Source organism: Crassostrea angulata, chromosome 6, assembly GCF_025612915.1.
Source record: "Crassostrea angulata isolate pt1a10 chromosome 6, ASM2561291v2, whole genome shotgun sequence".
Taxonomy (NCBI): Eukaryota; Metazoa; Mollusca; class Bivalvia; order Ostreida; family Ostreidae; genus Magallana; species Magallana angulata.
The window spans coordinates 33252072-33265381 of record NC_069116.1 but is presented as its reverse complement, the minus strand read 5'-3'; the positions used below and the strand labels follow the sequence as shown (position 1 = coordinate 33265381).

Genomic DNA, 13310 nt, shown 5'->3' with positions numbered 1-13310 from the left:
AGCATGTATTCCATGTGCCTGCATAGAAAAGTATTTGCAATTCAATAATTCAAAAGGGAAATTGTTTTATTCCATTTTTACACCAGAAGAAAGGCAAATGCAACAAAAATACTTAAAGGAAGATTGATAAAGAAATTAATACATCATTATTCCAATTCACCTTTCCAGTTCGGTGGGACAGGGATTTTTTGATTTGTAAAAGGAAAAAATCAGGAAGGAACATAAACATGTCTTAAAAAATTTGTAAAATTGTCTTTTAAACACCTATATGATGGAGTACATCCAGATTCTGAATTGTTAGACAAATGGTTCCATTTAATGTGTTTAAGTTTGTCTTCTGATAATTCAAATGCAAATGTTTTAATTGAAGATAATGATTCTGACCAAGAATCAGGATCTTGGGATTTTAAAAGAAGTAAATAATCTTGATCACTTTAAAGAAGAACCCCCCCCTCTCCCCCCCCCCCCCCCCCAAAAAAAAACCCAATAAAAACCAAAACAAAAACAATTAAAAAAAGGAGAAAGAAACATTAATCATTATTATATTATCTTGTGCTGATTACTTGCGGTCGGTGACATGTCAGTCACTAACTGCAGTAACAAATTTGAACATTTCTGTGGCTTAACATATTTGTTAGATTAAATATGTTATGTATATATAAATTTGTACTTCATTTTATTTGAGCAGAGACATAAATAACATAATAATTATTTTTGTCTCTGATTGGAGTTTGTGCATTACCATTTCCTGCAATGCCAATGAAACCAGAGTAAGATACTAATATGTAATATTTCTGAACACAATAGAGTCTAGCATCAAAGTAAATTTGCATTTGTATCCTATCATTTGTAACTTTCTTATCAATATCAAGTAAATATACATGTATGGCGGAATAATTAAATGGGACAGTGGAGAAAACTTGACGAAGCAAGGTAAGATTTTCAATTATAGTTCAAATATATCGACTTAAAAAACATTTCTTGGACTTTACTCTTACAGAACTCTAAGAACAATATTTACTCCAATTCCAGACAAGGATTCAAAATTTCCAGATGTTACAGTACCTTATCCTGTTATCTTCATTGAAGACGAGTGTCCTTGTGCTGAGTATTGCAACTTCTAGTTCTATCATATAGTATAATATGTTTGTAACTGTTTATGTCAACAGTAAATAATATAAAAGGGTCCCATTTATATATACTTGCTTCGCCCTCCAAACGGTTACACCGTAAAATATATTATCTCGTATACAATTATGGATATATCGAAGTGATCTGTAAGTCCCAACAACTTTTTTAAAAGTAGTTCACCCTTAATATACTCAGATATCTTGAACTAATTAAGTCCTATTTAAAGTTCGAGATAACGAAGTGTGTATCTATTTAGGCCACACCAATGTAATTTCTTGTTCGTCAGACATCAACAATAAAAGGAACGAGCGGGCGAACGATTAAATAATGAAATTATTATTTTTTGTAGCCAAATATTCTGTGTGGTACATAAATACATCTGTACAGATGGTTATATTTTTTGACTTATTTCTGATTTATAAAAGAAAACTATTTAAAATGCAAAAAAAAAGAGCGGGAATAGAACAGAAAATTTGCCTGATACAGAAGATTAATTATAATATCATATATATTTTGAATCGTTCAATTTTAACTCGAACGCGCGCGGTCCGACGAACAAGAATTTATATTGGTGTGGCCTTCTGGAAAAAAAATATCCTATTGTCAATGAAGCCCCTTTCCAATTGTGAACTTCATGCTGCCTTGGTCAGAACGTCAAGTCCTTGACCGGGGCCAATATGCCCAATACGCGAAAGTGTATAAACGTAAAAAAATCTTTTTCTTTTCCCGTAGTATACATTGGAGAAAAAAATGCATAGATATGAAGCCCTCTACCAAAATTGTGAAAGTCATGGTTCCTTTATCAGGAACTCGGGCCCTAGTGCAGGGTCAATATTGCAATATGGTGAAAATATATATAGTACTAGAAAGTATACAAAATCTCTAAATATCCAAGTTAATGCTCCCTCCTGTCTAAAAGTGATAGTTTAGATGTTTTAACATTCACGAGGTTGAAAAAAAACCCTTCCCCTGTTTTCAAATTGTCTTCAAATGTAGGATCGATGTGCAAATGTAAACATAACATCTGCTATGATTACACGAATCAGCATATTTTTACCTTAATATTGTATACTAGAATTTGCATCAACAATGTTAGAAACACGTGTATAATTTTCTTGAAATTCTTATCCGTCTCCAGCTACCTTGATGTGTTTGAATTTTATTTCAATTTAAGGCAGGCATTACACTTGTAGGTCTTACTGTTTTAGCATGGTTGAAAAAAGAGACTAGAAACCAGAATAGACAAGATATTCACACAATGATTGTTAGCTTCCTTTTTCATGGAAACAACAAACCATATGCAGGACGGAATGTCTAATAAAAATGCTACAAATAATTCAAATTACGAAAACACAATTCTTAGCACCTGTGATGATTATTTAGAATATGTGTGAGAAATGACTTGAGGAAATTGTTACAAGTTTCATGATATTAGGGTAAAATATTTCAAACCAATGTTTTTTTTTAAATCAAAAGGTAGGGGAAGGGTATACATATAATGATATTTCAAAGTGATGTGATGCTTTTATAATGATAATATCATGTAGATATTGAATAGTATTAAATAAGGTTTCTTATTTAAAGAGGTTGATCAGCAATTGACCTCATAAAGATAAAGAAAATATTTTTTTACTGAAGGAGAACTCTATGGTTCTGTGTTTAATAGAGGAAAGTGGAAATGATGGGTTCACTTAAATGGCCATATTTTTCTTAAATATCATTGGAATTGGCATTACTTTTTTCAGAATTGCATATTAAGCTTTCTAATTTTCAAGGTACCTAGGGACAGTTCCGGATAACAAGGGGAGAATAAAAGTTTTTTTTAAAAAAAAAATATATATTTATCTTTAGTTGCGATCTGTAACTCATTTTAAAACAATGTTCGTTCCATGGCCTGGGTACTTAATTATAATACTAAAAAGTTTTTGTTCCATGCTTTTCCTTTATGAAAAAAATCATTGTCCCATATATGCCTGTTTGAACCGGTCCCATAGTTGTGATAAATTTTGCCTGGTCCTTAAAATCTTTATCTCGACTCCCACATATATTTATAAAAGTTATGATGTCTATGAAGCTCTCCAATAAAGTTGGTTCCTTTGTCAGAAATTCAAGTCCAAGGGTAACGCCAATGTGGCCATCAAGTGAAAATGTATTTAATGTTAGAAAATCTTCTCTACCCCCCTATTTGAGAAAAAAAATGCATAGTTCAGGGCCCGGTTTTTCAAAAGGTTGTGAAATTAATACAGTATTTAGGATAACGCCTTCTTAAATCCTAATCAATTGATTAGCTAACGCAGTGGTTAAATTCTGTTGATCAAAAGCAATTTAACGCAATGGTTAGCTAACATTGTATTAACTAAGTTAACCACTTGATAATCACTTGGTTACCTATAATGCATTGCTACTTCCGATGTAAAAATTGAGGCCTCAGACTTCTGCTCCAAGTCCTAATGGGCAAGAAGTCAAAATTTCAGCATTATGGAAATGAATATCATCCATAGTGAGGTAAAAGCCAACTCTGTTTTAGAGAGTTAGTTTTCAAATACCTTTACAAATCAAAAGAAACAAACTATTTGCCTGGATATTATTGAAAAGGTCAATGCTGTTGGTAACACATAGAAAACAATTGCCGAAGTGAGGGAAAAATGAAGAATAATGTATAGGGATGCCATGCAAAAATTTGCAGAGGATCGGAGAGAAGCAAAGGGACCATAAGGGGGGAGGGGGCGGGGTGGGGCGCCGACTTTACCCCTATCACAGTGTGTTACAGACATTGTGAAGATGTATAAAGATTGCAGCTCCTTTTGGGAATATCCTGTGGATGATTCACAGGAGAGGTTCAATAGTGCCTATGGACAAACAAAAAGCTAGATCAAAAGAGCATTTTGCGTCTCAAAAGAAGGTTCCATGTTCTACACTCAGAAATAATTATCCTTCGAATTATATATTTGATTAAGGATTTAAAGCATGCATATAGATTAAATTAGCTGCAATAATGTAGCCCTCTCCGATTTTTTTTATATCTGATGTTTACTGGAGAGGGCTACAATTCCACAGGATCTCCGTAATGGTGCAAAATTAATTTTTTAATGCGGCTGACTTCGGTCTGAAAAGATCGATTTTTTATTTGACTTCCTTTAAATAAAATGATTTTTTAATTCAGGTTGAACAAATTTACCGTATATAAACTAAAACCAATGAAAAACACGTCAGCATGTTTACCAGTCGTCTTTTTCAGCAGCCATGACAGTTCTCGCGTGATTTTGTGGGATGTACGCTTGGAGTTTTGATGGGCTTGATAACGTGAATGTTAGTGTAAATAATCAATCTTACTGTACCTCGTTATATCACTAAAACATCATTTAAGGAAATGGTATATAATGGAAAATTCATATTTACCGCGTTAATTATGTTTAAAATAGGGGAATTCCTATATTCAGTTCAAGATCCGCTCCTGAATTATCATTGGCTGTCCAAAAATAAAACCGGTCAAGGTCAGTAAACATGGCGGACAAATTCAACTTTCGCTGTTGACATACACGAAAAATAACCGATATATGGACTATACTTGATATTTTTGGATTAATTTATGCCATAGACATCTACAACTTTTGAGTTCAGGTAAGAAATGCAAATGTTATTGTCATTTATAAACGATATGCGACGAAATCGTTGCGGGAGTGAATCACTCCCGCACTTGCACCATTACGGAGATCCTATGGAGTTGTAGCCCTCTCCCCCCCCCCCCCCCCCCCCCCCCCCCCCCAAAAAAAAAAAATTCGGGAGAGGGCTACATTATTGCAGCTAAGATTAAATAGATATGCTGTCTAATTAAATGAAAATTACTTATGCTTTTTATATTGTGGCAGTAAATGTAATTCAAAATATATGTACAAGGATTCATTTATTATAAACTCTGTACCTTGAAGCTGAAAAAAAAACCCCAATTATATAAAGATTATATATATATTCTTTGTTTTAATTTAGGTATGCATGAAACCATATAGAGCGTGCAGGATTGTTGTTGCTTGTGCTGTTTTGCACAACATATGTATTTCTCTTCGTGAGCCAGAAAAGGAGGAGGAACCAGATCAAGAGGACATTCAGCCTCAGCAGCCTGCAGGTACCGATCAAGGACAACACGATGGAAGGGGCATCAGGGATTATGTCACACTAATAATAATATACATGTGGAATGGGATTTACAGACCCTGTTTAAACCGTACTAGGCCAACTACAAACCATGTAACGATTATATCTTACCGACTGTCTTTGTTATAACGATAAAAAGATAAAAAAAAAATCAAGGAAAATCAACCTTTTATAACAATTTCAGTCCGAAATCTAACGTCATAGTACTCTTTGAATGACGTCATATTGCGCAAGAAGAGATATATTTCGTCCTGACTGTGTATAGAGCCCTTCACGGTAACTGCGGTATCTTACCGACTGTCTTTGTTATAACGATAAAAAGATAAAAAAAAAACCCAAGGAAAATCAACCTTTTATAACAATTTCAGTCCGAAATCTAACGTCATAGTACTCTTTGAATGACGTCATATTGCGCAAGAAGAGATATATTTCGTCCTGACTGTGTATAGACCCCTTCACGGTAACTGCGGTATCTTACCGACTGTCTTTGTTATAACGATAAAAAGATAAAAAAAAAACCCAAGGAAAATCAACCTTTTATAACAATTTCAGTCCGAAATCTGACGTCATAGTATTCTTTGAATGACGTCATATTGCGCAAGAAGAGATATATTTCGTCCTGACTGTGTATAGACCCCTTCACGGTAACTGCAGTACTGCTCTCTTGCAGGGCAAATTGATATACTTTACCGAAATTTTAGTAAGTAGATAATTAAATGACATAATTGAAATAATTGACGTTACGTCATATTTCACCTAATTATGTCATTTTGATCTGCTAAAGAGCAGTCCCGCTGTTACCGTGAAGGGGTTAATAGGATATACATGTTCTCCACTTAAAATATATGAGAGTCAGAGACTATAGAGAAGAATTTGTATAGTATTTTATATATTTTCATTATATGGCAATATTGACCCTGCTCTAGGGCTTAAACCCCTAGAAAAGGAATCATGAGTATCAGTTTTGGTAGAGGGCCTCATAACGTTTTACATGAAAACTGCATTTTTTTCTAAAATGTAGATTTGGGGGGGGGGGATTGAAAAAAAAAAAAGATTTTCTAACGTTTAATGCATTTTCACTTTATGGACATATTGTCCTCGGCCTAAGACATGAATTTCTGACTAAAGAATCATGAATTTAAAAATATTTAATTTGTTTTACGCTTTTTTCCTCACATAGACGTAGATCTTTCTAGCATTTAATACATTTTTAAAATGGATAGCCATATTGGCCTTGCCAAAGGGCCTAAGCCCCAGACCTAAAACCATGAATTTCACAATTTTGAAAAAAAAAGTTTCATGCAGATTGTATCCTCGGAGGTCCATGAGTCGTTACCCTAAGAATATCTGCCACTTTAATCACCTATTGAAAATTGTGATACTAAATTATTTATAACATACCTAAAGTACGTGGCCATTTAGACTTTTCGTTATTATATATTTAATAAATAGATAAGTGAGCAGTTTAAGCACCAGCAGAGCCGGCTATTTTGAAACCTGATCCTAGAGTCCTGGCCCCGCCGTCACCAAACTTTCCTCTCCCTCAACCTCAGTACTCAACTCAAGTCCTTAAGGTTTCCTTAACTGAGGTTTTCCTCAAATCACTTTCACCAATTGCGCTGAGGATCACCTCAGTTAAGGTGTATTTTTTTCCCTCAACTCAGTTGAGTTGTTACATTAATAATATCGCGCATTTTCGCGGAATTTTTACGTAATGTTTGTACGCAATAAAATATCTGTCGTCTGTTTGTTATTTCTTTGTAAAATGGCTGAAAAAGATATACTTGGGTTAATAACAGCGGGGAAAAGGAAACGGGGGGCTAATTGGACAAGTGAAGAGGAGATAATTCTAATAGAAGAGGTAATGAAATTTGAAGATCGGTTGTTTGGGAAAATGAAAGGGGCGGGGATCAAGGGAAAGCACGGGAAAATAAAAGAAGAGACCTGGAATTCCATAGCAGACACTTTGAACTTGTAAGTATTATGATATCTATCTGTATTTCACTTACTTGTCGGTTGTTTTGACCAGACGATTCCCTTTGTGCACATATTGTAACCTCCCTTAGTAGGTGTATACACAAATTTAACCCCAGTATATTCCAGTCTGATATTATTAGTGTAGCGATCTATTAGGAGCGGATTAAAGATCTAATTATAATAACTGGCCGTGTGCTCTACTTTTAATTAAAGAAAAAGCGTACAGTTTATAAAAATGCATTCCTTATACTTAATTAAATTGTTATAACACATCTTAAATCATAAACACACTCTGATATTATTACACTGACATACTATATATGATATGTACACACCGCACGCATATATGCATGCATATTATCGTTACACGATTCCAGACAGCAAAAATATAAATAATATCTACGTATCTACGCTCCTCTCTTTGGATTAAATTTGACTTAACATATAAAACACACAATACCAGTATTTTCTTTCTGAAATATAGATCTTAAAGTAATGTAAAGATTTTGTTTAGATTCATAAATTATCAATTTAAAAAAACGAATAGAATAGAAAAATGCGATATTCCAAATGTTTGCGTATCACAAAATGTATTGTTTATTTTCTTCTTCTTTTTTTTTTTATATTTTATTTAGACAATTTAAAAATGACAGAACATCTGATTCCATCTACAAAAAGTATGACAACATCAAACAAAGAGGTATATATTGGCATTTAAAGTTAAAGACTTTGTAAATTATTTTAAAAGCAAAACTGTGTTGATAATTTACATAAATTTTAGCGAAAGAGAAAATTGATGGCTTACGCCGACCAAAGACAGGGGGAGGTCCACCAACGGCGCCCCTTACGCAAGCGGAGGAAGCCCTGTACCAAGCAATGGACACACGACCCAATATTGTTGGATTGGTCGGGGGCATTGATTCCGATGGTAATGAAAAATATCATATTTATTATAGGTAGAACATTGTCAAAGTAAAATTCATATTAACGTTCTTGCATTGTCATTCTGAAAAAAATCCGACAGAATACATAATTTTTTAGAACCAACGTCATCTGTCCAATCGCTGGCTGGTAATGAGACCACGTGCACTGGTGATGCTTCAGCTTCTTCTGAATCTTCAGCTAGCAAGACATTTGGATTATCTTCAAACAGGAAGATGGGCGAGATACCTATATATTTTTGTTACAAGTAAACGGGTAAATACCGAAGTGGAAAACTGCAATACAACTTTAATAATTCTTATTTTATAAGTATATGTGTATTTGCAAATTTGTCCATATTTCAATAATTAGATGAACGGCCTAAAGAAAAGAAGAGGAAGATGGCAACACGTGAAGTCATAGAAGAATTGGAAATAAAAAACCTAAAACTTGAAAACGAAAAGCTCAGCCAAGAAATAAGTAAACTTCAACAAGAGCAGAAAAAATTAGAAAGGGAGGAAAAGAAATTTCAAATTGAGGCCGAATTATTAGAAATTAAGAAGTCTTATCTGTTGTGTAAATTAAGTTCTGAATTTCCGGAATTCATTTTAGACCCTTTATGTAAATGACCAACTACCTTTGAAAATTGAAGTGATATGGTCACGATTTTGTCAAATTTTATTTTATATAAATTGTTTACGTATAATTATTGGTGATGCTTTCCAGTAATGCAACTTACCCATATTTGATTGTCAGTCGTAGAGCTATAAGCGAGAAACATAGCTTGTAAACAAAGCTTAGATCATGTTTTTGCTTACAGTTTGAATGCTAAGATGTTTTAAATGTTGAATTATAAAAAAAGAAATAGATATTATGCGGAAAAATACATTTTGACCATAATCGTGACCATGTCCTTTTAAATAGATCACAAACACGAGATTGGGGGAATATTGAATATAACACATCTATTTATTTCTTCAAATAAACCACGTTTTCACTTGTATCTCCAAATTTTCAAAATGAACTGAAATAGAAGAAAAAAGAAATATAAATTAAATACAAGAATTGTTGTTTTAATCATTTAGTGGAATATGTACACATTTACTTTTCGATAAAACTACACTCGAGGGATTTCTGGTGTGTTATGAATTTTATAATATATATATATGCGGGTGCATATTCCAATGTACGAACCTTTAACCAAAATACGTCTGTGCGATATAATCTCGCAAGTGACTTCCCTCTGGAGAATTGCACGCAACTTGGTGGGCGGTCTCGTCAAATGCGTCCATTGGCTGGTCTACTCTATCCATCACATCACCAGTTTGAATGCCAAGGTTATGCAGGATGACACAGGCGACGACGTATCCCACTGCTTGATCAGGAGTCGTTCTAAAATATTTTAATTTACATGTAATTATACAGATATTGACCTGAATTAAGGACAAAAGTGATTATGTTACTCCCCAAATGAACGGCCGTCAATATTATTTGATCGAGGAACAAATGTCAATTATATGGTTTCAACAAACAATGTAGGACTATTCTTTTGAGACAACAATCGTGGTTATTTAGAAGTTAATGTATTTTATGTTAATTTAATAAACTTTTTTGCCTCAGAATTCCTTGAAGACAGGAAAACCTCCGTTTCAGAATGCCGAAACTTTGCTCAATGAGCACCCTCGTTCTGCATAGGGAAGCATTGAATCTTTGATGAGCGTTTGTTTGTGGATTAAGATAAGGCGTCATTAAAAATCGCTTGCAGGGGTATCCTGAATCGCCCAACAAAATTCCATTGTGTTCACCTAAACGTACAACAAGTTTTATAAAATACAAACTCATCATCATTGTTTTAATGCTTTCAATATATATTTATTTCCTCTATCAAATGACAACTGGATCTCATTTTTTTAAACTATATTTTTTACCTCTTTCAAACTGTCGACAAAGGGAGGACTCTCGCCAGATCCTACTATCATGGACACTCCCTGGCCAGCTGGCACAGACGCTTGTGAATTTAAATTTGGCATCACAAACCATCTATTCAAAAATAAAATTCAACCCCAATTATATAAGGGGACCGACATGTTGCTGATTTATTGCATATTATAACACTACAAAATTAATTAATTGCAGAGATGTTGGTATGGGTGTTGAATATATTTTTCAGTTCTTTTCTTCAAAATTTCTTCAAGCATTTAATGTGATTTGAAATACTGAAAAAGAAAAAAATAATAAAAAAAAAACGGACCTGTACATTTAAAGAATGAAACCCCTTTCTATTTACAAAATCCGGTTCGTTTTCAGTTGGAGCCAGGATTCTAATAAATGTGCCATCGACACAGCCAAGTGTGTTCGGGAATCCTGTGTAAAAATATTAGAATGGTAAAGAATATGACACACTTAAAGCACAAAGTTCATGGGATGCATGTGCGTGGGGAGGGGGGGGGGGGGTGATAGGTTATTGTATATATCGTGGTTGGCGACAAATGAAATGAAATTGTACCCAATGCTGTCAATCAGTGGAATACACCAAATTTAGAAGCCAGAACAGCCACCTCGATCAATTTGTTTCGCAAACACATGCCTAAAGTGACGAAACTTTCTATTGATTTTTCTTTTGGTAAACGGTGTAACAACATTATTCATACAAAGCTGAGACATAACTGTGTATTAAACTATGATCTTTGTAAACGTAATATTATAAATAATCCGTTCAGTTTACGTGGTCAAACAGAAGATGTGTGTATCATTGTTAGAACTTATTTCTGATTCTTTCGTTTAATCAATTAAATATGTTCAAAACAAAACAATAACCTTAAAAATATCCCAAGGGAAAAATTTGTGGGACGACGCAAGAACCTCATCCATAAAATATAATTTAAAATGACAAAATCTCACGTAACTACTTTTAATTTCATTTTCTGAAATATGAAATTTGATGAACAACTTCCCCAATTTTTTTCTTTACAAAAATCAAAGCACGAGTTATCCTTTTTTAAAAGAGAAAGTAGAAAACAAAACAATACGACTGATAACATACCGGCAATTTTGATGAATTCTTGCTTTGTTTTCCGGGCTTCATCATCTCTCGGAAAAACAATAAATTGTTTTCGAACAAGGAGGATGGCCTCAGTTATCGATCTGCAACATCTGCCGACGGTGGACTCTGATACATTCAAACTATCACCTATGAGTTTGTGATAAGCGCCTGTCGCAAAGAAGCGAAGACAAACAAACAGCTGCAACATCGGGGGTAAGGCATTGTTTCTAGTGCTTTCTAATAAGGTACCACCTATTAAATATAGAAGATACACTACCGACACCTGTCTAAATCGATAACGCTCAAAAAGCTCGTCGTCAGTATACGCTTCTAAGGGGTTCAGACGGTCCCGAATCACCCTTTTGGACGGTCTATTCCAATACCGCTGCAGTCTACGTCGTCTGCTACGTCTGTGCGCCATGTTGGATTTGCGTGAGGAAGAACTTAAGGTTGCTATGAATGTATACTTAAATATTTGAGGATTTCCTCAAGATTATCCCTCAATTTTGAGTGGTGACGGCGACTTGAGGGTGAGGGAATAAATTTGAGGGAAAACCTCAGAGTTGAGGCTGAGTATTGAGTTGAGGGATGTTGGTGACGGCGGGGCCTGACTTCAGATATATACAAAACTATAAGGCCAAAGCAATCTAAACATTCGTTTATAATGGACAATAGTGATAATATTAATGAATTGCACAATATAGCTTATTTTGAAAAAAAATATATAAAAACAAATTGAACAATGTAATAAACAGTAAAACAATATAACACTGGACTCTTTCCTAAAACTGCAGTCTCTGGGTCAACCTTTTGCAAAACTCTCTCTTCAAGAGTATTATCTAGTACTTTAAATATTATTGATGCCTTTTTCACTTAAACTTTATGTTCCTTAACCATTTTGTATATATTGTGATATCTGTTGGGAAAGAAAATCTGTATTGCTTCTTTTTGGATACGAGATTAGCCCAAAAATGACACAATGACAACATTAAAATGCTATAAGGAACTTTACTTCTCGTAACTTAAAATCATCCTTGTTTGGCCTTGAACATTCCAATCAGATCACATGACTTTCATTGACTGGATGTCAACAAAGGAGAAACCGCTGTTATATTCTTAGGTTTAGACGTGTATTTGATTATTTTCATCAGTAACTTTACTTGGGAATAAGTAATTTAACCAAAAAGTGGAAGATAAAAATCAAAATAAAAAATATTACCTATTTGATCACATTATCAGCTGCTCTATACAGTAAGAAGTGACGTCACATATCGTAGCAAATTTTTTCTTACGGAATGCACAGCCTCGAATCAAATCTCGCGAGATACGCGAAGAAAACAAAAGGGACACGACTCTCGGATCGTAACGAATTTAGGATCACCGACGATACCTCGTCCCGGGTTTTTGCTTCCACCACTTTTCGCTTGAAATTTTGATAATCTTAAATTCCTTTGTGATCAAATTATGTTCATCCATTATAGTCTTTTTTAGGTCACCTGAGTCACTCAGGTGACCTATTGCAATTGGTCTTCGTCCGTGTGTCGTGCGTTGTGCGTTAACAATTTTACATTTTTAAGTACTTCTTGAAAACTACCCGACCAATCGTTACCATTTTTGGTGTGAAGCATTTCTATGGTAAGAAGAATCTAAATTATGAAATTTATGGCTCTACCACCCCTGGGGTGCCACGGGCGGGGCCAAATATGCAAAAAAAGCCAAATTTTCAAAAATCTTCTTCTCTACTTCCACACAGGTGAGGGAAAAAACTGAATGCATGGTTATGATGTCCATGAGGCCCTCTACCAAAATCGTGAAATTTATGGCCCCTGGGTCAGGGGTTCTGGCTCTAGGGTGGGGCCAATATGGCCATATAGTAAAAATGTATTAAATCTTAGAAAATCTTTTTCTCTACTACCATATATATTTGTTAAAAACTAAATGCATGATTATGATGTCCATGAAGCCCTTTTCCTAAATTGTGGAATTCATGACCCCTGGGTCAGGGGTTCAGGCTCTAGGGTGGGGCCAATATGGCCAAATAGTAAAAATGTATTAAATCTTAGAAAATCTTCTTTCTACTATCATA

The 13310-nt window shown here is 34.4% G+C and overlaps 2 protein-coding genes across 3 annotated transcripts; one reads left to right on the top strand and one right to left on the bottom strand.

Moving 5' to 3' along the window:
• Positions 1-6872: 6872 nt before the first annotated feature.
• On the top strand, positions 6873-8478 carry LOC128186784 (uncharacterized). The gene is made up of 4 exons (XM_052856675.1): positions 6873-7257; positions 7896-7960; positions 8042-8188; positions 8302-8478. The coding sequence occupies exons 1-4, from the start codon at positions 6998-7000 to the stop codon at positions 8451-8453; spliced, it is 624 nt and encodes a 207-aa protein (XP_052712635.1). The 5' UTR covers positions 6873-6997; the 3' UTR covers positions 8454-8478.
• A 608-nt stretch (positions 8479-9086) lies between these two features.
• LOC128186783 (putative nuclease HARBI1) lies at positions 9087-11818 on the bottom strand. 2 transcript variants are annotated; one of them, XM_052856674.1, is made up of 6 exons: positions 11225-11809; positions 10433-10545; positions 10110-10221; positions 9797-9986; positions 9376-9573; positions 9087-9205 (listed from the first exon to the last, which is right to left on the bottom strand). In XM_052856674.1, the coding sequence occupies exons 1-5, from the start codon at positions 11643-11645 to the stop codon at positions 9378-9380; spliced, it is 1032 nt and encodes a 343-aa protein (XP_052712634.1). In that variant the 5' UTR covers positions 11646-11809; the 3' UTR covers positions 9087-9205; positions 9376-9377. The 2 variants fall into 2 exon arrangements, 1 of the variants encoding a protein (XP_052712634.1); XR_008243979.1 differs by lacking the exon at positions 9797-9986 and having other exon boundaries at positions 11225-11818.
• Positions 11819-13310: the final 1492 nt, after the last annotated feature.

What these genes read in the sequence shown, in the direction of transcription:
- LOC128186784 (XM_052856675.1), top strand. Translation starts at nt 6,998, where the DNA reads ATGTTTGTACGCAATAAAATATCTGTCGTCTGTTTGTTATTTCTTTGT. An exon ending in ATAGCAGACACTTTGAACTT is followed by an intron (nt 7,258 to 7,895) that starts GTAAGTATTATG and finishes TATTTTATTTAG; the next exon opens with ACAATTTAAAAATGACAGAA. An exon ending in TGACAACATCAAACAAAGAG is followed by an intron (nt 7,961 to 8,041) that starts GTATATATTGGC and finishes CATAAATTTTAG; the next exon opens with CGAAAGAGAAAATTGATGGC.
- LOC128186783 (XM_052856674.1), bottom strand. Translation starts at nt 11,645, where the DNA reads ATGGCGCACAGACGTAGCAGACGACGTAGACTGCAGCGGTATTGGAAT. An exon ending in AGAATTCATCAAAATTGCCG is followed by an intron (nt 10,546 to 11,224) that starts GTATGTTATCAG and finishes ATTTTTACACAG; the next exon opens with GATTCCCGAACACACTTGGC. An exon ending in TTGTCGACAGTTTGAAAGAG is followed by an intron (nt 9,987 to 10,109) that starts GTAAAAAATATA and finishes TTGTACGTTTAG; the next exon opens with GTGAACACAATGGAATTTTG.